We start from the raw sequence: 26,012 nt of genomic DNA, 5'->3' as shown, positions 1-26,012 counted from the left end.
ACTGGGTGCAAAAGGAAAGTGATCTGGCCTCGCCAGCAGCAGCCACTGCAGTGGCAGCATCCATTTTTGGAGCCCGCAGGCCTAGAGTTCCTGGGGGAATCAAGGAGCTGATCTGGGTCTCAGCCCTGGTCCTGGGGTGAGGAGAAACACTGGCTGGTGTGGTAGAGCTGGTGGAGATTCTGGAGAGAGAGTTCTGCTTGCAGATCCTGGGCAGAAAAGCTTACAGTAGCTCCCAGACCAGAGCACAGGCTAAGAGAAGAGTAACTCTTCTCCCTTGATTGTGCTACCTGGGAGGAACTAAGAACTTACAGGTCCCCAGAGTATACCCTCCTCCTGACAAAGGACTAAAAAGTCAAGTAACTGGCTGGGAAAATGCCCAAAAAACAGAGAAAAAAAATAAGACTATAGAAAGCTACTTTCTTGGCAAACAGGTATTTTCTTCCATCCTTTTGGATGAGGAAGAACAGTGCATGCCATCAGAAGAAGATATAAAATTCAAGACTTTTGCATCCAAAATCTCCAAAATAAATATGCAAGGAACTCAGGCCATGGAAGAACTCAAACAGGATTTTGAAAATCAAGTAAGAAAGATGGATGAAAAATTGGGAAGAGAAATGAGAGAGATACAAGAAAATCATGAAAAACAAGTCAACAGCTTACTAAAGGAGACCCAAAAAAATGCTGAAGAAAATAACACCTTTAAAAATAGGCTAACTCAACTGACAAAAGAGGTCCAAAAAGCCAATGAGGAGAAGAATGCTTTAAAAAGCAGAATTAGCCAAATGGAAAAGGAGGTTCAAAGCTCACTGAAGAAAATAGTTCTTTAAAAATTAGAATGGAGCAGATGGAAGCTAATGACTTTATGAGAAACCAAGGAATTACAAAACAAAACCAAAAGAATGAAAAAATAGAAGATGACGTGAAATATCTCATTGGAAAAACAACTGACCTGGAAAATAGATCCAGGAGAGACAATTTAAAAATTATGGGACTACCTGAAAACCATAAACAAAAAAAGAGTCTAGACATCATCTTTCATGAAATTATCAAGGAAAACTGCCCTGATATTCTAGAACCAGAGAGTAAAATAAATATTGAAAGAATCCACAGATCTCCTTCTGAAAGAGATCCAAAAAGCAATATTCCTAGGAATATTGTAGCCAAATTCCAGAGTTCCCAGGTCAAGGGGAAAATATTGCAAACAGCTAGAAAGAAACAATTTGAGTATTGTGTAAGTACAATCAAGATAACACAAAATCTAGCAGCTTCTACATTAAGGGATCAAAGGGCTTGGAATACGATATCTCAGAAGTCAAAGGAACTAGGAGTAAAACCAAGAATCACCTACCCAGCCAGGCTGAGTATAAAACTTCAGGGGAAAAAAGATGATCATTCAGTGAAATAGAGGACTCTTTCAAGCATTCTTGATGAAGAGACCAGACCTGAATAGAAAATTTGACTTTCAAACACAGGAATCAAGAGAAGTATGAAGAGGTAAACAGGAAAAAAAATCATAAGGGACTAACTAAATTTGAACTGTTTACATTCCTGCATGGAAAGGTAATATTTGTAACTCTTGAAACTTTTCTCAGTATTTGGGTAGTTGGAGGGATTACACACACACACACACACACACACACACACACACACACACACACACACCACATAGGCAGCACAGGGTGAGTTGAATAGGAAGGGGTGATATCTAAAAAAGTAAAATTAAGGAATGAGAGTGGAATATATTGGGAGGAGAAAAGGAGAAATTGAATGAAGCAAATTATCTCATAAAAGAGATAAGAAAAAGCTTTTTCAATGGAGGGGGAAAGTGGGGAGGTGAGAGGGGAAAAAATGAAGCTTACTCTCATCACATTTGCTTTAAGGAGGGAATAACATGCACACTTAATTTGGTATGAAAATCTACCTTACACTACAGGAAAGTAGAGGAGAAGGGTATAAGTGGGGTGGGAAGGATGATAGAAGGGAGGGCAAATGGGAGGAGGGGGTAATTAGAAGTAAACACTTTTGGGGAGGGACAAGGTCAAAAGAGAAAATAGAATAAATAGGATAGGATGGAGGGAAATATAGTTAGTCTTACACAACATGACTATAATGGACTTTTGCAAAACTATACATATATAGCCTGTATTGAATTACTTGCCTTCTCAGTGGGGATGGGTGAGGAGGGAGGGAGAGAAGTTGGAACTCAAAGTTTTAGGAACAAATGTTGAGAATTGTTTTTGCATACACCTGAAAAATAAGAAATACAGGTAGTGGGGTATAGAAATATATCTTACCTTACAAGAAAAGAGAGAAGATGGGAATAAAGGAAGGTAGGGGTGTGATAGAAGGGAGGGCAGAGTGGGGGAAGGGGTAATCAGAATGCACAGTGTTGTGGGGTGGGGGAGGGGAGAGATGAGAAAATTTGGAACTCAAAATTTTGTGGAAATGAATATTTAAAACTAAAAATAAACAAATAAACATATTATTTTACAATAGCAGGGATGGAGGTGGGAGTAGACATGGCCAATACAGGAATTTCTTTTGCTTGACTATACATTTTTGTAGTAGATTTTTTTTCTTGTTTTCTCAATGAGGGTGTCTAAGGGAGGTGTGAGGGAAGGTAGGAGGAAGAGAATTTGGACCTGAAAATAAAATAAACTTTAATTTAAGAAAAAAAGAATGTACACTTCTTTACAAGAGAAGCCATGTTGTTGTTTTCCTTTTTATATACTTAACACTTAGCACAGTGCCTGGAACATAGTTGGAAACATTTGTTTATTTATTTCAAACATTTGATGCAAAGATTTTTTTCTTTTTGACTTCTTATCCTACATGAATTAATTTTGTTTATGCAGAAGACTTTCTATTTCATATAATCACATATTTTATATTTTGTAATAGCCTCTGGCCCTTGTTTGGTTAAGAATACTTCTACCAGTAGCTACGAAAGGTACACAATTTGCTTCCCTTCTAATTTGCTGTAGTGTCATTTTTAATGTAGAGCAATGTATCCATTTTGAATTTTTTGTAGAAAGTAGTATAAGACAGAGTGGTCAAATATCTGAATCAGATCAAAATGTAATTGGGAAATATTTAACAAAATAAACAAAAATACAAGATAGGTAATGTTAATTTGTAGTTTCCACATCAATATGCAGTTCCCTGAAGGATCATATTTGAGTATGACAACACCAGTGTAAAATAATAGTCTAAGCTTGATTTCTACCAGATTGTTTTCTTACTTTCCCAGTACTTCTTATCAAATAGTTCTTTGCTAAGTAATTCATGGGGTTTTGTTTTTGTTTTTGCAACACTGGATTATTGAGTTGCATTATTAAAAAGAACTTTTAAGGATGGCAGAGACTTTGGTATTTTTATAGGCAGGAGGAGGGAGGGAACAAGTTAGAGAGAGTGAGAGAAATGAAAGTGGAGGTAATCTTCTGGAGAATATGGAACGGGATGAGATCATGGTAGAGGACTTGGCCTTGAATGAAGGCAACCTTTTCATCAGTGACTGTGAAGGAAAAGATAGTGTTTGATCGGAGGAGAAAAGGGAACTTTTGATAAATGGCTTCAATTTTAGAGTGAAATAAAAGTCAAGGTCTTCAGCTGAAAGAGTATCAGGAGGAAGTGTTTTGTTGACAACAGAAGGTTTGGAACACCTGCTGAGTTGAGTGAGATAAAGAATTGATTAGGAAAGAATAGAAGGATTGTGGATTTCCTTACAGAAGTGAGGAACCAATTGAAATTAAATAACAATTTGTAGTGGACTCAGTCCACATGATTTCATGACTTCCTCTAAGTTCCATTAAGTAGCATTCAAGTAGATGCAGAAGCATATGGTGATGGTAATCTAAATTTAAGATTTGGCAAGGCATAAGCTTCCATTGAATAAGTGAAAAATGGATTCAAAAGTAGAAGACAGAACTTGTTTGCCAAGGTATCAAAACTGGGAAAAGAAAAACAGGTAGCCAAAGTGAGGGTTCAAGAGATTAAAGGTCCTGGTGAGGAAGAACAATGGGGTTAGATGTAGAAAGATAGAGGGAAAGGTGAAAGAGTGAAAGATCATGGTCATATAAAGCAATTTCAGAGGTTTTGAATATGGAAGTGAAGCATTTATGGATGAAGGCAAGTTCAACGGTATGACTTTGCAGCTGAGATGAAAAAGTTATAGAAGTTGTGTAGATTGAGAAACTGGGAAGTTAGGATATTTGAGACATCCACATATATGTTGAAGTTCCCTAGTATGAGGCAAGAGTTGAGGAGGAAAGACTATAAGTCAAGCACTAAATTCATTGAGACAGCTGGGAGAATGTCCTAGGAGCTGGCCACCATGATTTTGATTGGGATAGAGTGAACTTAAAAAGAAAGAGATTCCTGACTTAGTATAGTAGAGGTATATTGGTACAGAGGTATTTTCTAGAAGTGGCATTAAAGAAAAAGGAGTATTCTGACTCTCTCACCAGGACCAGCAAATTGAGGGGAATGAGTGAAAATGTAACCAGTACTGGAAAGAATTCCCAGAGAAGCAGAGGCATCTGTGGAGTACCAGAATTGAGTGTCAGAACATAAAGGGAGGCAAGAGAGAAAGGCCTAAAATGAAAAGAAATTTCCTATGTATGAGAAGGAATTCAAGATGGCAGAGTAGAAAAGGAGACAGAAATGGAGTGTGACATAGTAGGGTAGGATTGGGGTAAATGGGAGTGATTTATTGATCAACTGGGGTTGGAAAGGATTGTTTGTACTTTAGCAATTGAGAATTTAATATCATTAGGGAGAATAAGAGTATTTGAACCATTGGAAGATATGTCCACTATCAGTGGGGAAGAGGGGGTAAAGACTGGGTCTACCCCAGGCACAGGCAAGAGACACTGTGGGGCTGGAATTGATAGAATTTAACAGCTGATTAGATATAACAGATTAAGTTGATGGAAGAGTCAAAGATTACTCCAAGCTCATGAACTTGAGTAACTGAGAAAGATGGTAGTATGATCAATAGAAATTAGAAAATTGAGAGCAACGTATAATTTTGAGGTAAATGATGAGGTCCAAGAAGACATGGTCATCAGGTAGTTTGACTTCCATTCCTACAACTCCAGGGAATAATTTTAGCTGGAAAACTCCAGAACATGGGCTTGGCCTGCCCCACCAGCAGGGAAAGGAGAGAAGTACCATTCCATCATGCCCTTTCCATCAGTGTCCTGAACTGGCTTGCTTGCCTGTCTAGGAAGGACAGAAACATCATTCAGTCATGGTTATTCCACCAGAAAGAGAGAAAAGTCAATTCTGTTGTGCTCTTTCTGCCAACCTCCTGGACTGACCCGCCTTTCTGACACGGATATCATTCCATCAAATTCACTTAGTAGGTTATCTGCCTCAACCTGACTGCTAGAGAAGTGCCATTCTATTCCTCACCAATCCCCTCATCTGAGCCTGTGTCTCAAGCAGTATCCTTCCACTCCACCCCACCCCACGCTTCCAGTTACACAGCAATGCCTAATGTCCTGAGAAGACTGTACCCAGAGGCCACACTTTTAGGGATGTTGATAACTTCCTCGAACTCATTCTTCAATATAAACAGACTCCTACCCTGCCATACCCTACCCATTCCAGTGATTTTGAACCCCAGAGCTATCATTATTCAAACTATCTCGTTCCGTCCCATCTTCTCCAGCAGATTATTTCCTTGATAATTCCTACTCCCTCCCTTATCTTCAGTCCCTCACTGTCTACTTGCTGTTTCCATACAGCCTACAAATATGCCTGTATCTTCCCCATTCTCAAAAAAGTCTTCACTTGATTTGCCCATCCCCATTAGCTGTTTTGTCATATTTCTCCTCCCTTTAGTGACGACTCCTTAAGAAGGCCATCTATGATCAGTGCCTCCATTTCCAGCTTCGGACTTTATCTGAAACTGTTCCTTCCACAGTTAACAGTGATCTCTTAATTACCAAATTTAATGGCCTTTTCTCAGTCCTCTTCCTTTTTGACCTCTTTGTAGCCTTTGACACTGTTGATACCCTCTTCTATCTTCATCCACATTGCTCCTGCTAATGGTAGATATCCCCCAAGGCTGACCCGTTTTCTCATCCCCTTTTATACTGTTTTGCTTGATGCTCTCATCAGCTCTCATGGATGTCTATGCAGATGATTCTCAGATCTTTTCTAGCCCTAACCTTTCTTCTGACTTCCAGATATACACATCCAGCTGTTTGACTTCTCAAACTAGATTCCAGTAGACAACTCAAACTCTGCGTATTCAAAACAGCTCATTACCTTTCTTTCAAAACTCTCCCTTCTTCCTGACTTCCTTCGTATTGTCAAGGGCACCAGACAGAGAAGGAAGCCGAGGCATCATATTGAAATCCAGTGTCAGAAGCAGATCCAGGACAGGAGTGAAGAAAATCCAGTCCTCTCTCCAAAATGAAAGTACCAATGTTCCCCAAAGTTCTACTCTGGGTCCTTGTCTCCTTCTATACCAGACTTGTGCAACTTGTGGCATCCTGAAGGATTTTGGGTGACCTTCAAAAAATATAGAAGTTTGTATATAGAGGAAATCATTTGGACCACAGGTTGTGCAGGCTTGATCTATACGATTCCTTCTGGTGATCTCATCAGCTCCCACGGATTCAATTATCATCATGCAGATGATTCTCAGATCTTATTTATCCAGCCCTAACCTCCCTCCTGGACTCCAGATTCACATCTCTAACTGCCTATTGGACATCTTAAACTAGATGTCCTGTAGACAACCAAAACTCAACTTGTCTAAAACTGAACTCATTTACTTTTCCTCCAAGCCTTCCCCTCTTCCTTAACTTCTAACTTCTCTATTACTGTTGAGGATGGCAACTTCATCATCCAGTCACCCAGACTCACAGTCTAGGTGTCAGACTCAATTCTTCACCCTTTCTCTCACTCCCCCATCACCCATCAAATCCATCAACAAGGCCTGTCATTTTACCCTTGTAACCTCTCTTGCATATACCCCCTTCTCTCCTTTGACATTAACACTGTTCTGTGACTAGCACTCATCACTTCATGCTTAGACTCCTTCATTAACCTTCCAGTTGTTCTCCTTGCCACAATGTTTTTTCCCCTCTAATCTACTCTCTACTCAGCAATAAGACTGGTTTTTCCTAAAGCATGGATCTGATTGTGTTTCTCCTCTATTCAATAAACTCCAGTGGCTTTTTAATATCTCCAGCATCAAATATAAAATTCTCTGATATTCAAGGACCTTCAAAACCAGTTTTCTTCCTGCTTTCCAGTCTTTTGTATCATATTTCCCTTCTCCTACATACTCTGCAATTCAGTGACACTGACTTTCTATTCCTTGAACATTCCATCTTCCATCTCCATACATTTTCTCTGGCTTTCCCCTGTGCCTAGAATTCTCTCTGTCTTCATCTTGACCTCCTTGCTTCTCTGGCTTCTTTAAAATCCCAGCTAAAACCCCAATTTCTAAGGAAACTTTTCCTTATCTTTCTTAATTCCAGTGCTTTCCTTTTCTATTTTTATTTCTAATTCTGTATTTACCTTCTTTGTATGTAGTTGTGTTTTATTTCCTTTAAAACTGTGAGCTTCTTGAGAACAAGAACTATTTTGCTTTTCTTTGTATTCTCAGTACTTTAGGTAGTGCTTGGCACACAGTAAGTGCTTGCTGACCTAACTTTATTGTAGGGAGGTTTAGAGGAGCCATCTTCATAGAGATGATAATTGAAGTCATGGAAATTGATGAGAAAAGAAAAGTGAACTGGAGGGAGAAGCTTAAAGGACACCTAGTTTCAGAGCCAACATGAGGATAGCTAAGAAAAAGTGGTGAGACAGGAGGAGAACTAAGAGAAAAAAAAAATGTCACAGAAGCCAAAGGGTAGAGAATATCAAGAAAGAGGTGATATCAAATATGTCAAACTGCAGAAAGGAAAGAAAGGATGGAGACCAATAACAATTTGTTAGAGTTGGTCTTTAAGAGAACAGTTTAAATTAAGTGTTTAGCATAGAAGTCGACTTCCCAGAGGTTGAGGTTTGAGTGGGTGGGAAGGTAGTTGGAACAATAAATATAAATTATTCTTTCTGGAGATCTAGCAGTGAAAACTTAAGAGGCATAGGGCAACAGCGTAAGCAAGGTGGCATGTTCAAGAAATTGTTTTTAAAAAGGTTAGAGGAAACTTTGTTAGTAGGCAGCAAGGAAGAACCACTAAAAGCAAGAGAATGATGAGAGAAGGCTAATAATTGATGGAGATATATGAGATCAGATGCACAAGTGGAAGGTTTAGCTTTGACTAGCAGGACAGCCACTTTATCTTCTAAGTAAAGGGAGGACGAGTGAGGATATAAGGTTGTTGTTGTTTTCCAGTAAAGATGTTACCTCCAGAAAGATGGCATAAGTCCTTTATGTAAAGGAGGAGGTTTTGCTAGTAAGATTCCCTCCTTTAAGGGGAGTATTTAATTTTCTTTTTGTGTCCCCATCACCTAGCATAGTGCTTGGAACATAATAAGTGTTTAAGTGATGTTTGTTGAGGTACCTAGGTGGTGCAGTGGGTCTAGAACACTGGATCTGGAGTCAAGAAAACCTGAGTTCAAATCTGGCCTCAGCTCCATGACCCTAGACAAGTCATTTAACTGCTGTCTCAATTTCCTCTTCTATAAAATGGAGCTATTTGCAAACCTTAAAGCACCGTATATGCTATAGCTATGATTCATTCTAGTAGTATAAGTATTCATTGATTTATTGAGGTAAGGTCATTTACTGTGAGAGAGAAATGTGGACTGTCGTTGCACTTTTATCAAAGAGAATGCTAGGAATAACTGGTATGAGAATGTAATGGGGTTGGCTGGATGTAAATAAAAGTATTGCCATGAGGCAATGAGGATCTATTTGAAGTTAGATAGCATGAATTTGTAGTGGACCCAGTTAGCATTGTTTTGAAATTACCTTTAGCAGCACTTAGCACCTTGAAAATAGAAGCAGAAAAGGCAAAATTATGGGGCTAAATCAAGGTTGGAGGTTTGTAGGGCAAGAACAAGGGATTCAGGGATGCATAAAATTATGAGAGAGAAGAGAGAGAGAGAGTAAAGATTGTAAAGTAAAGAAATTGAAACCAAGAGGATAATTGAATAGGCAGATAAAATGGAATTTTGAGAGACTGTCACAAGTTTGAGAGGCTGTCAGAAGTTGGAATAGCAGTTTGAAAAATCAGGCATTGGGGAAACTAGAAATTAGGTGAGTATGATCAGAGAGGGGAATTGCAGACTCCAGTAGAGTGGAATAAATTTGGGTGGGCTGAGTTAGGTGATTTTATTCCTCCTAGGAGTACATAAGGTAGAGTTGATGAACTGGGGGACCAGGATGTTAGAAGGGTAGATTATCATAAATATTGAAGTCATCAAGGATAACAGTAAATAATTTCAAAATTCGTGTGTTTGTTTATATGTGTGTATATATACACTTGTATGGGGGCAGCTAAATGGCACAGTGGATAGAGCAGTGGAGTTAGGAAGACCTGAGTTCAATTTTGACATTAGATACTTGCTAGCTGTATGACTCTGGGCAAGTCACTTAACCCTGTTTGCCTCAGTTTCCTTATCTGTTAAATATGAGAAATCACTCCAGTATCTTTGCCAATAAAACCCCAAAAGTGGTCACAAAGAGTCAGAGACAGCTGAAAATAATCAAACAATATACACCTGTGTGTCCATAAAAGTTTCAATTCTTTCTACTTAGACAATGGAAAGGAAGCTTTTAAGCCAGATACTGAAGTAATTGAGGAAGCTGGAAGGTGTTTCTGACATCAGTAGATGACAGGAACTTGACCAGACAATATAATTGCATGTTGTAAACTTCAGAGAAAGAGAGGTTGTTGAGTGAAAGAGGATCTAGTGAAAGAGTCAGAAAGAAGATCTAGATCTAGAAGTAGCAATGAATAGATTGACTATCCTTGTCTGTGTCAACTAAGGGGCATGAGAGGAGTAGTCAATAAGAGTATCACAGAATGTGTTCCCTTACAGGAAAAACCAGATTTCAGTTAGTATTTATTTGTACCTTTATTGAATTGTAGTTTATAGGTGTACATAAAATTTTTGCCCTTTTAGGACTTTTAAAATGAACTATGATCAAGTCAATCTTTTATGTACACTTACAGGAGAAAAGTATATATTTATTTCTTTTTTCATTAAGTTTTGTCCTTTCTGTTTTTGTTCATGTTTTTTATTTATACTTTTCTCTTTGATTTATCTTTCTGATGGGATATTGTTAAATCTACTACTATTAATTTTCTCTTTCTTCTGGAAGATCTTTCCTCATATATGATATTATTTGGTATACATGGATTCAAAATTAGTATTCCTTTATTATGATACCTCTTAGTATGATATAATATCCTTGTTTGTCTTTCAGTGTTATATGATTAGAAATTACTTTTGTTAAGTGTCATCCTTGCAACTCCAGATTTTCTTGAGTCATCATGAGCTGATCTTCATTTTATATCTTTGTACACTTCTTTTTTTTTAAGATAAAATATCAGAGATGATGTTTTGAAATTCCATTAATCTTTTCCATTTCCCCCCCAATTTTTTTCTTTTTATGAGGGAATTCAGATCTCCTCTGGTAAAGTCTCCATGAATTTAAACCATCTCCAAAATTGGATCAGTACACAGTGAACATTGTTGGTACCATACTACCATAGTTAAGGCACATATCCTCCTTCCTTTTAACAATTAGTAATTTTCAAAAGTGGACACTGACATTTCCTGTCAATCCAAATTACACTATTAGGCAGCTTTGCTGTTTTCAGAGATTGAACTTTGTTAAGGTACTTGGGGAGGTATGTTTCACGTCAAAACAAAATATTTTTTAAGTGCGTACAACGGCTACCATACTTTTTGAGAGATTTGATAACAAGCTGCAACCCAGTAATGCTGTAATTTTATAGCCAGGCATCATAAGGATCAGTTGACAATACCGGAAATTTTTAGCTAAGAGAAGAAAAAATTTAGGCGAACTTAATTGTGATCTTCAAATATTTTTAAGGGCTCTGTGAAAGGGGAGAATTAAATTTATTCTCCATGAATCCACAAGTTAGAACTTGGCATAGTAAGTAGAAGAAAAATTAGTTATAAGGAAAAGTTTACTGATATTTAAACATGTGTGGGGTCCAAAATTATCCAGTCTGCAAAAAAAAAAAAATCAATGAGGCAAAGCCCTAAGACATTAACTATTTATTAAAGAGTCCAGATCCCTTCAATGAATGTGACGCTCGGTTCTTTCTCACAATCTGAGATTTCCCTCCTTTCCCCAGGGCCTTAATTTTATAGGACTTAGTACCCAGACACTCAGAAGAGATAAAGTAAAATACAGAGTTACATTGGATGATAGACCTTCCTTTTGACCCTCTTGGAGGGCCAGAAATGATACATCAGCATAAGTGGTCACAGGATGAGCAAGGCAAGGGTCATCTGCACTGACTAAGTGGTCATAACATGGGCAAGGCAAGAATCATCTCTGCTAAGTAGTCATAAGATGGGTCCCTGCTAATGTTGGGTAGGAGAGGGTGGTCCAAGGTATAAAAATAAATTGGGAGACCTTCTATATTGTGTCAAGACGTCCCACACAGTCTGAGTTTGGTCATGTACTCATCACCCAAAAGGGTGAAGGTCCTCTAGTCAGCATTCTTGTAGTTAGGAAGGTGAATTTCATAACAGGTTAGCGAACATTGAACTTGCAGCTTGTAATTTAAAGTTTAGGTCCTATTATAAAAAAGAATATCTAACCTTATCTAATTATTCCTATATCTCAGATATGTAAAATATGTATTAATATGTCTAATTCCTATATTCATGTTACTTGACTAGACTAAATGTATATTACTAGTTGGGTATATCACTGATAATCACTAACAATCACCACCACATGGAATCACACTCAGCTGATTAATACTGATTAGAGCAGAATAGAAGTCTAATTAAAATCATCTTTGTCAACTGTCTGAAAAAGAAATGGCCTCCTCATGAGGTAGCAAATTTCCCGTCACTAAAGACATTCAGGCAGAGACTGGATGACAAATTGTTGGAAGTATTGTAGATGGGTTGTAGCTAGGGTTGAAATAACTAACTTCTTTGGTTTCTTCTAACTCTTAAAATTTTATGATTCTGTAAGAATTTTTTCTCTTAAAGAAAACCATTGGCTAGAATTTAACTGTGTTAAGACTAGAAGCAATACTTAGTTTGGTATTCTTTGTTCTTAGCATTTGTCTGCATTTCCGATTTCTTTCACAGTACCTGGGGGCTACCTACAAAGAGAAATTAATTTCTGTGAAGATTAAATCCCATCCCATCTTGGCATCAGCCCTTCTAAATCAGAATGTCTACAAAAGTGAGGGAGACTTCGATGCTAGTTTCACAAACGCCAGATGAACAAGATAGGATTCTAATAGTGAAGATGGAAGAGGAGGAGATCCATACCTGTGAGCAAGAACCCAGCCTCCACTGGAACAACTGCTATAGCCCAGAAACATTTCGGCAGCGTTTCAGGCAGTTTGGCTACCAGGATTCTCCTGGGCCGCGTGAGGCCCTGAGTCAGCTTCGGGAATTTTGCCATCTGTGGCTGAGGCCTGAAATGCACACAAAGGAACAGATCTTGGAGCTGCTGGTGCTCGAGCAGTTCCTGGCAATTCTGCCCAAAGAGCTCCAGACCTTAGTACAAAAGCATCATCCAGAGAATGGAGAGGAGGCAGTAACGGTGCTGGAAGATCTGGAAAGGGAGATTGATGGACCAGGCGAGCAGGTTCATATTGGCAAGGGGTCATCTAGTAGTGGGGGGAAATTTTCTGAATTTCTGTCTCCCCTTCACCTAGTTAGAAAGATAAACTTGTCTGTTTTGCCCATTGTTCTAGGAAAAGGAATGAAATTCTAATTCTTCCATCCTTTGTCCCTGCAATATTTTTCCATATAGTCTCTTCTTTCTGTGATTTGTGTTCTTATTACTCCCATGATTGGCTTACAACCCCAACCAAATCTAAATGTTTCCAGGTCTCATTCCATCAACAAAATCAGGAAGAGATGGTACTTCAAGGAGCAGATCAGGAGTCACTAAGCCTCCAAGTCCAGCCCATGGTTAACCAGCTCAAGTGGGCATCTTGGGAACTCCACACCCTAAGACGAAGTGGTAAGGAATTAATCTCTGTGTGGGGTGGAGGGTGAAAGTGGGTATCCCTTCCACCTCAGGTATATAAAATTGGTGCCTTTTCTTTGTCCATCTACCTCTTACGATTGGAGGCATTATCATTATTTGTTTCCCCCAGCATAAGCTCTTAATATAGTAGAGCTCCTTTTACCCTTTTCATACCCTAAATGAAATTAGTCTTTTTTTATAGATATCAAGCATACTGGTCATTTCTTCTAATATAAGCTCTTCATTGGCCATTCTCATATTGCTATTAAAATCATTTTCCTCATTTATCTTCTTGGCTTCATTTCTATCCTTCTTTTCCTACTATGACTTCCATTAATTTTTACGTCAAATTTTACATCTTTCTGATTTCTTTCTTCTTTGCTAGACCAATTGCTTCAGACCACCTTACCACCCTTTGTAAATCAGTTCCCATTCTATCTACTGTAGACTATATGCCTACCTTTCCCATGAGAGGAACGTCTTTCTGTTTTCCAACAACTTCTCTCTACGTTAAAAAAAAATCTGTCCCAGAAGGTATCCATAGCTTTTTCTAACTTTACCCCCTCCTCTGTTTTTCTCCTGTTTTCATGGCTTTTTCCAGGGCCCTAATTAAGATCACAACTGAACCTCACCTCTGGAGGGTATACTGGTCATCCTGTTTACTCTGAATGAACTGTGGAAAAATCCCTTTTCTTCTCACTTCAAAAAGCCCCTGGAGTTTCTCAAGCAGGGAAGAGACATAAGAACTGTGCCTTAGAAGTATTAATTTAGCATCTTTGTGTAAGACAGTTTGGAGGATGGAGAAACTGGAAATTGGGAGAATAATGAGGATTTGACAGTAATAGTCCAGGCAAGAAGTGATGAGAACCTGAACCAAGGTTGTGATTTTTGAGTGAGGAGAATGGGATAGGTACAAGAGATACTATGGAAGTAAAATTAATAACTCTTGGCAACTAACTGAATGTGACATTAGAAAGAAGATTCAAGGGTGAATTTTGTAGTTTTAAACCTGGGAAACTGAGAGGACTGAAGGACAGAAACAGAAAATTTTGAATATGAGTAAGCTTAGAGCAAAGATAATGGCTTCTGTTTTGGACTTGAGCATATTGAATTTGAGAGGGAGAATTCAGTAGAATGTAAACTTCTTGAGGTCAGGGACTATTTTTCAGTTTTGTCTTTGTATCCCCATCCCCTAGCACAGTTCTTTGCCACATCAGTAGTAACTGTTGCTGTTTCCCACCCAGCCTGATGTCTTTCTTTTTCTTGACCTCATTAAAGGGGCCATGCCCTGGCTACTTCTTAAACAGGCCTGTTCAATGAATGGGCCCTAAGTGAGTACCTGCAAAGACCTTAGGCCCAAGGTCTCCCAGTGCATCCTGGGTCATCTCCAGTCATCCTGATGAATATCTGGTCACTGGATTCAGATGGCTCTGGAGGAGAAGTGAGGCTGGTGACTTGCACAGCCTTCCCTCCCTCAAAACAAAGTCAAGTGCAAGTCATGTCGTTATTTCTCTGATGGTATGGTCTTCTTCGGCAACGAAGGACAAACACAATCTTTTCACATAGTAGGTTCTTCATACATTCTTGTTTGTTGAATTAAACTGGACTGCATGGTATATCCCAGTGGAGAAGTCCAGCAAGCAATTGGTGATGGAGCACTGAAGTAAAGAAAGGTTAGTTTGGAGTTTTTAAAAAAGAACTTTAAGTGACTAAGAAAAAGACCAAGAAATGTAGAAACATATTTACAGAATACAAATTTCTTATCTGAATGACTGGACTCAAATTTGTTTGGTCTACACAACCTCAGTTCTTTCCTTTCTTCCACCCTATTTCATGTGAACTATAGAAAAGAATTTTGTTTCTGTATCTGTGTCAGATTTGAATAAGGAGGCTGAACCCTTATTGATTGGTGGTGACAGGGGAAGTCATCTGTTTCTTAGGGCATGGGAAAGAACCAGAGAAACTAGGGCTTTCAGGTAAAAATAGCTATGGACAGTGATCCCTTTCATCCTACAGTTTTCTCTCACAAGGGGCTTCTTTCACTTTTACATAAATAGGACTTTTTTGCTGTAATCCATACCAAACAGGTATGATTTTAAAGCAGAAAATTTAAATGGACTGTTCATGACTGTTGTTATAATAAATTGTTTGTCATATCTGCTTAAAACTGAGATTTTCAACACTTGAAGAGTTGTAAACCATAAATGTTGGTTCTAATACCAGCATTCCATGACTTCATGATTTCATTTGAAGGGTCATTTAGTTTAATCCCTATCCAAAATGTGAATCTTCTCTAGAACATCCCCTGTAAGTGAGGATTTGGTCTCTTCTTGAAAATCCCCCAATGATGTTATTTAATAACCCCTGAAGTAACTGATTGAATTTTGGTACATCTCTACTTGAGAGGAAATTTTTCTTTATATTGGGCCAAAAGACTACCTTCCTATGGTTCTTATTCTGATCTCTGGAGGCCAAGTAGAACAAGTATAACTTCATATCTACATGAACACACTTCACAGATTTGAAAGTAGCTATTATCTGTTCTCTGTCATCCCTTCCACAGTTCATCTTTTTCAGTCACATCACCGTCCTGATCACTTTCCTCAGGACAAGCTCCAGCTGGTCAATATCCCTTCTAAAACATGGGTTTAAGAACTGGACACAATATTTCAGGTTGCAAATGACAAGGGGAGAGTACAGCTGGATAATCACTTCTCTGACCCTGACATTTGTCTTTCCCTGATTCTAGAGCACCTCATATTTAGTTCCCCAGAGGGCATATATAGTAACTTAGCAGTAATAAAGAAAAAACTCATATTTCATATTTGCATAGTGCTTTTCTCACAATAAATTTTTAGGGAAGTAATAGTAGCTATTTGAAAGTTGGGGAAAGAGGACTCAGAGGTTACAGGATTTTTTTCCAAGATCACATGGCTAATAATTGACAGAGCCAGCTCTTGAACACATCTAAGTGTAGTGCTATTTCCACCATGCCTCACTGCCTCTTCAGTTATATGTACAAGTCTTTTCATTACCCTGGGATATCATTCATGTGAACCTTTGGAGTTGAAGTCATTGAGTAAAGATAAGTACTGTTTTTTTAACCTCATCTGTTATATTGAGTTTCAATTCTCTGTTAATCATTTGAGTTCTATCCTTCTAATCTGAAAAATATCGTTCTCCTTGGTAAACAAAACATGAGCAAAAAAATACCATAATATATTTAGAACTGGAAGGAAATTAGCTGGAGGTCTGCTCGTCCAGTCCCCTTATTTTACCGAAGAAGACACTTATCTGAGTGGTAATGATGCGTATTGCAGATTAAGCATCAGACACTTCATCACTGAGCTTAATCTCCAGTTACTAGACTGTAGGAGTTTTTTAAATAAACCATAACAAGTCAAGTCAACAAGTATTTTTTTAAGTGCCTACTATGTGTCCAGCATTTTGTTCAATGCCGAGGATACCAATAAAGGCAAAAACAATCCCCGATCTCAAGCAGTTCATATTTCTAATCAAGGAGACAATATGCAAAAAACTGTATAAAGGAAATATATACAGAGTAAAGTGGAGATAATCTTAGTGGGAAGGAACTGGCATTTAAGGGAAATGGGGAAAGGCTTTCAGAATGTGGGATTTTTAGCAGAGACTTGGAAGAAGCCAGGAGATCAAAATGAAGAGACAGAAGATGCAGTGTTGTGTGCGAGAGAAGAAAAGGAGGCCAGTATCACTGAATTGTAGAGTTCCTAGAAGGGAGTAAGCTATAAGAAGAAAAGGAAGGGAAAGGAAGAGAACCTGTTATGAAGAGATTATAATAAGAAACTACTGGAGTTTATTGAGTAAGGGAGGACACAATCAGATCTATACTTTAGGAAAATCAGTTTGATAGCTGCGTGGAAAATGGACTAGAGAGGAAAAAGCCTTGAGGCAAGGAGACCAACTAGAAGGTTACTGCAGCAGTCTAGGCATGAGTTGATGAGTGCCTGTGACAGAATAGTGTTAGTGTCAGAGGAGAGAAGAGGGTATATGCAAAAGAGATTACAAGGGTAAAATTTACAGGACTTGTCAACAGATTTGATAGATGATGGGGGAGTGAGAGAGAGGGTAAAGAATTGAGTCTGACATCTAGATTATGAATCTGAGTGACTGGATTATGATGATGGCACCTCAGCAGTAATAGAGAAGGAAGAGGGGAAGCTTGGAGGAAAAGTGAATGAGTTCAGTTTTAGCCAAGTTGAGTTTTGGTTTCTACAGGACATCCAGTTTAAGATGTTCAATAGGCAGTTAGAGATGTGAGTCTAGAGGCCAGGAGGGAGGTTAAGGCTGGATACATAGATTTGAGAATCATCTTCATGATGATAACTGAATCCATGGGATTCATACCAAAGGAAATGGTATAGAGGGAAAAGAGAAAAGAATTGAGGATAGAACTTCAGGGAACACTGGTACTTCCTTTTTGGAGAGAGCACTGGACTTTGTCCATTCCTGTCCCGGCTCTGTGTCTGACTGGACTCCTGGACCCACAATTAGTGAGTGTGATCTGGATGAAGATCCAGAAAAAGAAACTGAAGAGGAGCAGTTTCCTTCTAGGAGGAGAACCAGGAGAGAGCATTATAGAAAAATCTAGAGAGGAAAGGGTGATTGACAATGTCAAAGACTGTATAGAGGTCAAGAAGGATAAAGAATGAGAAGGCCATTAATTTGGTAATTAAAAGATGGTTGGTAATTTTGAACAGAGTAGTTTTAACTGAATAATGAGGTCAGAAACCAGACTAAAGATTTTAGTAGCGAGTGAGAAAAGAAAGAAAACAGAAGTGTAAGAAGTTTAGCCACAAAAGACAAGAGAGATATAGAGAGATGACTATTTGTTAGGTAAGTTTTAAAGAGAATTTTAATTTAGATATTATGTACTAGACTTCTGAAATTTTGTGGTTCCATGAAGCCTAGAAAGCTGGTAATTTACCAAAGAGTATACAGAATTGAGATTCAAACCCAGATGCTCAGGTTTTAAAACCCAATTCTCTTTGTATTATACCATGTTGGCCCTCAGAAGTAGAATAGTATGACATTCTTCCTAATAATTATTGTTTTCCTATTCATACTAAATAGGCCCTATCCCTTTCTTAATCTTCCTCTTACTCCAGAATAACAAAATGCATACACACAAAACTTTACTATTTGATATGTATTGCCTCACTTTAGGTTGGGCTTTTAGCTTTTCTGACTCTTTATAAGACAGAACCTTGCTACTTTTTGTATTTCTCCTTATTTACCTCTTCTCATGTCCATGTTTTGTACATATGTGTACAAGTAGTATTGTGTATATTGTGAAACCTTAAAATGTAATACATAGTGTAGTTATTTTTAAATCATTTTGTTACTGACTTGCCTGTTTAGGTACATATAGACACCTCTCTTTTTTTCTTCCGTATTTGAATCAATTGTGACTTCACTGGAATTTCTATTTTGAGTGCCTTTCATTCCTTCTGACCTAACTTCTCTGCTTCTCAGATTATAGGATCCTGTCCATCCAATCTGAACTCTTTGAACTCTACCCTCCTAAAATCCAAGCCAAGTTTCACACTTTTCATCTGTTATAAATCTGGCCATTATCTCTCTCACTTTTGTCTTAGAAAACCATAATTACTCCCAAAACTTTTGTCTTTAAGCTTTATTAATACAGATTTAAATTAATTGTGTTTTATGGATTTTGTGAATTTTTAATTACCTCTTGAGATAATTTGAGACAGTTCTTGGGGAATACAAAGCAAGGTTCAACAATCACCACTTGGATAAGAAACCTATATGGCCACTATGATTACATCTCAAAATTATTTTTTTTTAACTTTTATATTTTTTCCAGTTACACATAAAAGCATTTTAACATTCATTTTTTAAAATGGTGAGTTCCAAATCCTCTCCTTCAATGTGACATAGATTATACAAGTGCAGTCATGCAAAACATAATTCCATATTAGCCATGTTGCAAAAGAAAATACAGATCAAAGAACAAAGGCCAAGAACATTTTTAAAAACCGTGCTTCTCTCTGCATTCAGATTTTCATCAGTTCTTTCTCTGGTGGATGGAATTTTTCATCATAAGTACTTTGTTATTGTCTTAGATCATTGCATTGCTGACAACAGTGAGTCATCGCAGTTGTTCATCATACAATATTGTTATTATTGTGGAAAATGTTCTCCTACTTCGACTCACTTCATTTTGTATCAAACCATATAAGCCTTTCCAGGTTTCTCTGAAACCATCCTGCTTGTCATTCCTTATAGCACAATTCCTTCACAATCATATACTACAACTTGTTCAGCTATTCCTCAGTTGATGGGCATCCCCTCAGTTTTCAATTCTTTTACCACCACAAAAAGAGCTGCTATAAATATTTTTGCATATATAGATTTTTTTCCTTTAAAAACAGATCTCTTTGGGATACAGAACTAGTAGTGGTATTGCTAGGTCAGAGGGTATGCATGGTTTTATAGCACTTTGGGCATAGTTCCAAAGCGCTGTCCAGAACAGGTGGATCAGTTCACAACTCTACCAGCAGTGCATTAGTGTTTCAGTTTTCCCATATCACCTCCAACATTTGTCATTTTTCTTTTCTGTCATATTAGCCAGTCTGATAGATGTGGGGTAATACCTCAAACTAATTTTAATTTGAGTTTCTCTAGTACATAGTGATTTAGAGTATTTTTTCATATGACTATAGATAACTTTGATTTCTTCTTTTGGAAAATGCCTGTTCATATCCTTTGACTATCAGTTGGGGAATGACTTATATTCTTATAAATTTGACTCAGTTCTCTATATATTTGAGAAATAAGGCCTTTACAGGAGAAACTTTGTGTAAATTTCCCCCCCAGTTTTCTGCTTTCCTTCTAATGTTGGCTGTATTGATTTTGTTTGTGTAAAAACTTTAATTTTATGTAATCAAAATTATACATTTTATATCCTGTAATACTGTGCTACTCTTTTTGCTCATAAATTCTTTCCTTATGCATAGATCTTACTGGTAAAATTTTCCATGCCCCCCTAATTTGCTTATGGTGTTACCCTTTGTATCTAGATCATGTGCCCATTTTGAACTTATCTTGGTATATAGTGTGAGGTGTTCTATACCTAGTTTCTGCCAAGCTACTTTACAGTTTTGCCAGGAATTTTTTGTCAGATAGTGAGTTCTTGCCCCAAAAGCTTGGATATTTCGTTTAGCAAACACTAGATTGCTGCAGTCATTTGCTACTATATATAGTATACCTAATCTGTCTCACTTGTCAAACACTATTTCTTAGCCAGCACCAGATTGTTTTGATGATTACTGCTTTTTCACAATTTGAGATGTGGTACTCGTAGACCACTTCATACTTTTTTCCCCCATTAATTCTCTTGATATTCTTGACCTTTTGTTCTTCCAGATGAATTTTGGTATTATTTTTGTCATATATAATTTGTTGGTAGGTTGATTAGCATGGCATTGAATAAGTAGATTAATTTTGGTAGAATGGTCATTTTTATTATATTGACAAGGCCTACCCACGAACAGTTGATATTTTTCCACTTCTTTAGATCTGACTTGATTTGTGTGAAAAATGTTTTGTAATTGTGTTTATATGGTTCCTAGATTTGTCTCAACAGGTAGACTCCCAATTATTTTACATTGTCTGCAGCTTAATGGAATTTCTCTTTCTATCTCTTGCTGCTTGACTTTGTCAGTACTATATAGAATTGCTGGTGATTTATGTAGGTTTTTTTATATCCTGCCATTTTGCTGAAGTTGTTAATTATTTCAATTTTTTTTTAGTCAACTCTCTGGGATTCTCTAAGAATAACAATATCCTGTTATCTGCAAAGAGAGATAGTTTTATTTCCTCATTCCTATTCTAATTCCTTCAGTTTCTTACTCTTTTCTTGTTGCTATCGCTAATAATGGCCATCCTTGTTTCACACCTGATCCTTTTGGGAAGGCTTTCCATTCTATCCACATTACAGAAGTAATGCTTGCTGATGGTTTAGATAGATGCTACTAAATCATTTTAAGGAAAGTTCCATTTATATCTGTGTTCCCTAGTGTTTTTAATAGGATTGAGGGTCATTTTGTCAAAAGCTATTGAGATAATCACATGATTTCTGTTAGCCTTGTCATTGATATGGTCAAATATATTGATAGTTTTCCTACTATTGAACTAGCCCAGCATTCCTAGTATAAATCCCACCTGGTCATAGTATATGATCTTTGTGATACACTGCTGTAATCTCTTCGCTAGTATTTTATTAAAATTTTTGCATCAATATTCATTAGGGAAGTGTGTCTACATTTTTCTTTCTCTGTTTTAATTCTTCCTGGTTTAGGTATCAGCACCATATTTGTGTCATAAGGATTCCTTCTTTGCCAATTTCCGAAATAGTTTATATAGTATTGAAATTAATTGTTCTTTAAATGTTTGGTAAAATTCACTTGTGAGTTCATCTGGAGCTGGGGATTTTTTCTTAGGGAGCTCGTTTTTGGCTTCTTCAATTTCTTTTTCTAATATAGGGACATTTAAGTATTCTGTTTCCCCTTGTGTGAATTTGGGCAATTTTTATTTTTGTAAATATTCATCCTTTTCACTTAGATCATTAGATTTATTGTTATATAGCTGAGCAAAATAGCTGCCAATAATTGCTTAATTTCATCTTCATTGGTGTTGAATTCACCATTTTCATTTTTGATACTGGTGATTTGATTGTCTTTCTTTTTTAAATCAAATTAACCAATTTATCTGTTATTTTTTTTCATGAAACCGGCCCCAGTTTTATTTCAGTAGTTAAAGTGGTTTTTAAATCTCTCACTTCTGTCACTCATCCTTTGCCATTCTTTTTTTTTTAGTTGTCATTTTTCAGTCATGTGAGACCCCATTTGGGGTTTTCTTGGCAAAGGTACTAGAGCAGTTTGCCATTTCCCTCTTCAGTTCATTTTACAGATAAGGAAACTGATGCAAGCAAGGTTAAGTGACTTGGCCAGGGTTGCACAGCTGTTAAGTGTCTGAAGACAGATTTAAGCATAGGAAGAGGAGTCTTCCTGATCCCAGGGGCTGACACTCTATCTTGCTATTGTACTACCCAGTTACTACTCTCCCTAGTCCCATGTTCATTTCATTGTCTCTGTTACCTTTCCCTCCCCAAAGTCTGCTGCCTTACTTCCTATCTCTCATACTGTGGTGCCATTTTGCAGGTATTTACAAGGCAATAATTCCTAGAACATTTGAATTTCATGTAGATCATCTTGTCCCCCTCACAGCACAGAGAACATATGATATTGCATTTTCTTTTTGTTATTTCAGGTGATGACACCAGAGTGGAAAAGGTAGAATTGGCTGCAAAGCAGATTTCTTCTGATATAGAATCGCATGGTAGTATTCCTGGCACCCTCAATATGAGTGCGCCCCAGGTTTTAAAATTTAGAGAAACCTGTGAAAGTGATGGCAGATTCAAAAGAAGGCAGGGAAATCCCTCTCGCAAGAAACAGTATAAATGTGATGAATGTGGTAAAAATTTCAGTCAAAGCTCAGCCCTTATTCTTCATCAGAGAATCCACAGTGGAGAGAAACCCTATGAATGTGATGAGTGTGCAAAAGCTTTCAGCAGAAGCTCAATTCTTATTCAGCATCGGAGAATCCACACTGGGGAGAAACCTTATATATGCCATGAATGTGGGAAAGCATTCAGCCAAAGTTCTAATCTTTTTAGACATAAAAGAAGGCACAATAAAGAAAAAATCCTAACAGTGTCATGAGTGTTTGAAAGTAACGAAAACCTTGTCATCAAAAGAGAAGATTCAATAGACAAAGATCCCTTTGATGAAATCATTGTAGTTTTAGGGGGAATAAATTCCCTTCTGAAGATCAGAAGAGCCACTGTGGAGAATGTGAAACATTAATTACCATTTCTTTCTTATATGATAGTACAGGCATTTGAGAATTCTAGCTGTACTTGAGGCAGTCACCCTTAAGTCCCACTTGTTGGGGATAATCTATTAATTTATTCTATTTCCATTGCTATGTCAACTAGAAGACTGTTTGCCCCCTTCTCTAAAAATGTCCTTCTTGGATAATTTCCCCTTATTTAAAGTGAATATAAGAGTTTTATAATGTAATTCACTGAAAAGATGAGCACTTTTTATTTTTTAAAATGCATCACAGGAATTTTAGCAACAAGTTTGAAGACATCTTTTTCAGCTCTTCTATTAGACCTGTTGACATTGACCTGGATCTGTGATTTCATTGTCATAAAGAGCATTTTCCGCTGCACATTCACAATTTAAACTATGATCATACCATTTGTATATATGAGAGAGAGGATTTGAACTCGGATCTACTAGATTTCAAAGCTAACACTCATCTACAACACCATGCAGTCTCTCTTGTTATCACACTTTAATATGAAAATTCAGGCTTATAGGAAGGGTAGCCAGAGAGGTATAGGCCCAAGAATAGATGGTTGCCATTATCTGGGATGAGAGATTATTGAGGTCAAGAAATGGACAAGACTCCCAGTTTAGAAAAAAGACATACTCTGATTTAAGCTAGTAAGAATGTAAATAGTATGTAGTTTAGAGCTAGCTCATTTGACAAGAACAAGATGCTTCCCTGTGTTAGTAGGAAGTCTCTAACTTTAAAAAATGTGTGTGTAAAAATAAGCTACCAAATCAGATTATCACTTGACATCAAAGTATATTATAACAAACTGATGTTAAGCTAAGTGGTGATAGCATCATTATCATTTGGAAATGGAAAGTTGTAGGGTAAAACTTTTTCAGAGTATCTGAAGCATTGTCTAAGAGGATCCCCTTTATTAGCTGACTCGTATCTAATTATAATGGCAGGCATATCTTTATAATGAAGAAGTGTGATTGATTGGGCTATTGAATCTTATTGTAAGTATCACTTAAAATTGAGCAAAAGGAACTTTAGATAATTTTGTCACAAAATTTCAGAAGTCTCAGTACCTGAGAGGCTACTTATTCCAACCCATAACTTAACAGTATACCCCAGATAGCTCAATACCAGAAAAAGATAATTAGTTAATACAACTATGTAATTGTGATTAATACATATATATTTCCCCAACATAAATTAAAAAGTGACTTCCTAATACAAATAAATTTTGGGATTTGGGTATCACCCTTGGGTAGCTTAACCACTGTTTCCAAGCATAGACTTTGGATCAGATCGCAGTCAGAGTCTGGACCCATGATGATACCACAAAAATGTAGAAACTGGTAATACCTGATTTAAAGAACTTGCCAAAATGCATTCTTCAAAATTGAAGTTAAAAACATCCCCACTATAGTTTATAAGTTTTAAAGATTTTATATTTTCCAGCAGCTCATCGATATGTATTGGGCAAGTATAGTAGCACAGAAATTATATCTACATGTTTAATGGAAATAAGTGTTCTATTTGAAAATAAAGCAACTGGCTTATTTATTTAAATTACTTTGACAGAAACTGATAAACTAATTTTCCCTTTTGAGGGATTCATTATACGTATTATAATAATACACATTTTGTTAGTGATAATGCCTATGTAACGTACTCCATTGACTGTATTCTCCTGTTGTGCTTCAGTTACACCACTGAGTAGACAAACGTCAGACGTGAGAAAGAAGAAGGAAAAGGAAGTACCTGTAATTGGCCATTTGGTCTACCTGTAACTGTCACAAAGTATAATCATTTCACACTTCTCCCAAGATTATTAATATATCTAATGCTTTGGATGATTCCAATAGGTTGGAATTAGTGTGGGCCAGCTAAAAGTATATGTGACAAATATATAGCAACAAGTCATCAAAAAAAGCCAGTGGGGAAAAGTGAATGCAAAATGGAGCTTGCTTATAAATATGCTGATAGTGATGATGTCATGTGGATTATAGAGTTAAGTATATATGTATGACTGTATTGATATAATGTATTATTTTATATTATAGAAAATGTAAGGGTCTTTTCTTTGGGACTCATTCTCCTTGTGGCTGAAAAGAGCAAACCAATGACCAATAAAGCAGTGACCTCCCCATAGATAATCATTGTTGTGTGTTATTCCCCCAATAAGAGGATGATCATCGTTGCGTTAGGACTTGGATACCTTGCACATTAGACTGGAGAGTCTAAATCAGGTAAACTGAGGGGTACAACTACCCTCATTTGGTTAATCATTCATTCAGCAAGTGTTTATTAAGTGCTTAAAACATACCAGGCTCTGGGGATACAAAACAAAAACACACCTGCCTTTATCTTCTACTGGGGGAAACTGATTACATGGATAAGTAAGTACAAAAATACTCAAAGTAATATGGGATAGGGGAAATGTTCTGAACAATGGGAGGAATCAGAAAAGACCTAATATAGAAGATGACACTTGTACTAAGCCTGGTTGGAAAATAGGAATTCTAAAAAAAACAGTTGAGGAGGGGAGTAACGTCTAGGTATGGGAGATATTCTAATGAAAAGGCTCAAAGGTGGGAGATGAAATGTCATGTTCAGCAAGTTAGACCAGTCTGGCTATGACATATGTAAAGGGCACAACATATGATAAGCCTCAAAAGACAGGCTATGCCCAGATTATGAAGAGCTATAAACAACAAAGGACTTTGTATTTTATTCTATCAATTCAATATGATGTAATCAAAACTTTCCCTGGGGACCATAGGTAGGAAATCTGATCAGAGCATTCTTTCTTTCTAACAGCTGAACAAGCCCTTTAAAGTTTCAGAAAACATGGAGGTCTCTATCTGGAAAATTTCTAGGCATGATCAAGATATTTGTACCTGCTATTAGGTAAATGAAATAATCTCCA

At 37.2% G+C, this 26,012-nt stretch overlaps 1 protein-coding gene across 1 annotated transcript in view; it reads left to right on the top strand.

The window, feature by feature from the left end:
- The window catches only part of LOC140525481 (zinc finger protein 24-like), a 47,415-nt gene that overhangs the window by 10,313 nt on the left and 11,090 nt on the right, over positions 1-26,012 (top strand). Inside the window, exons 2-4 of the mRNA XM_072640918.1 lie at positions 12,277-12,784; positions 13,030-13,165; positions 22,502-25,239. Of these exons, the coding sequence (XP_072497019.1) occupies positions 12,362-12,784; positions 13,030-13,165; positions 22,502-22,953 (1,011 nt within the window). The 5' untranslated portion in view covers positions 12,277-12,361 and the 3' untranslated portion in view covers positions 22,954-25,239. Of the gene's footprint in view, positions 1-12,276; positions 12,785-13,029; positions 13,166-22,501 lie in introns of the transcript that reaches the window.

The sequence above is a fragment of the Notamacropus eugenii genome, chromosome 2 (assembly GCF_028372415.1).
Source record: "Notamacropus eugenii isolate mMacEug1 chromosome 2, mMacEug1.pri_v2, whole genome shotgun sequence".
Lineage (NCBI taxonomy): Eukaryota > Metazoa > Chordata > Mammalia > Diprotodontia > Macropodidae > Notamacropus > Notamacropus eugenii.
Note: the sequence above shows the minus strand (reverse complement) of the source record. Positions and strands in the feature narration are given on the sequence as shown.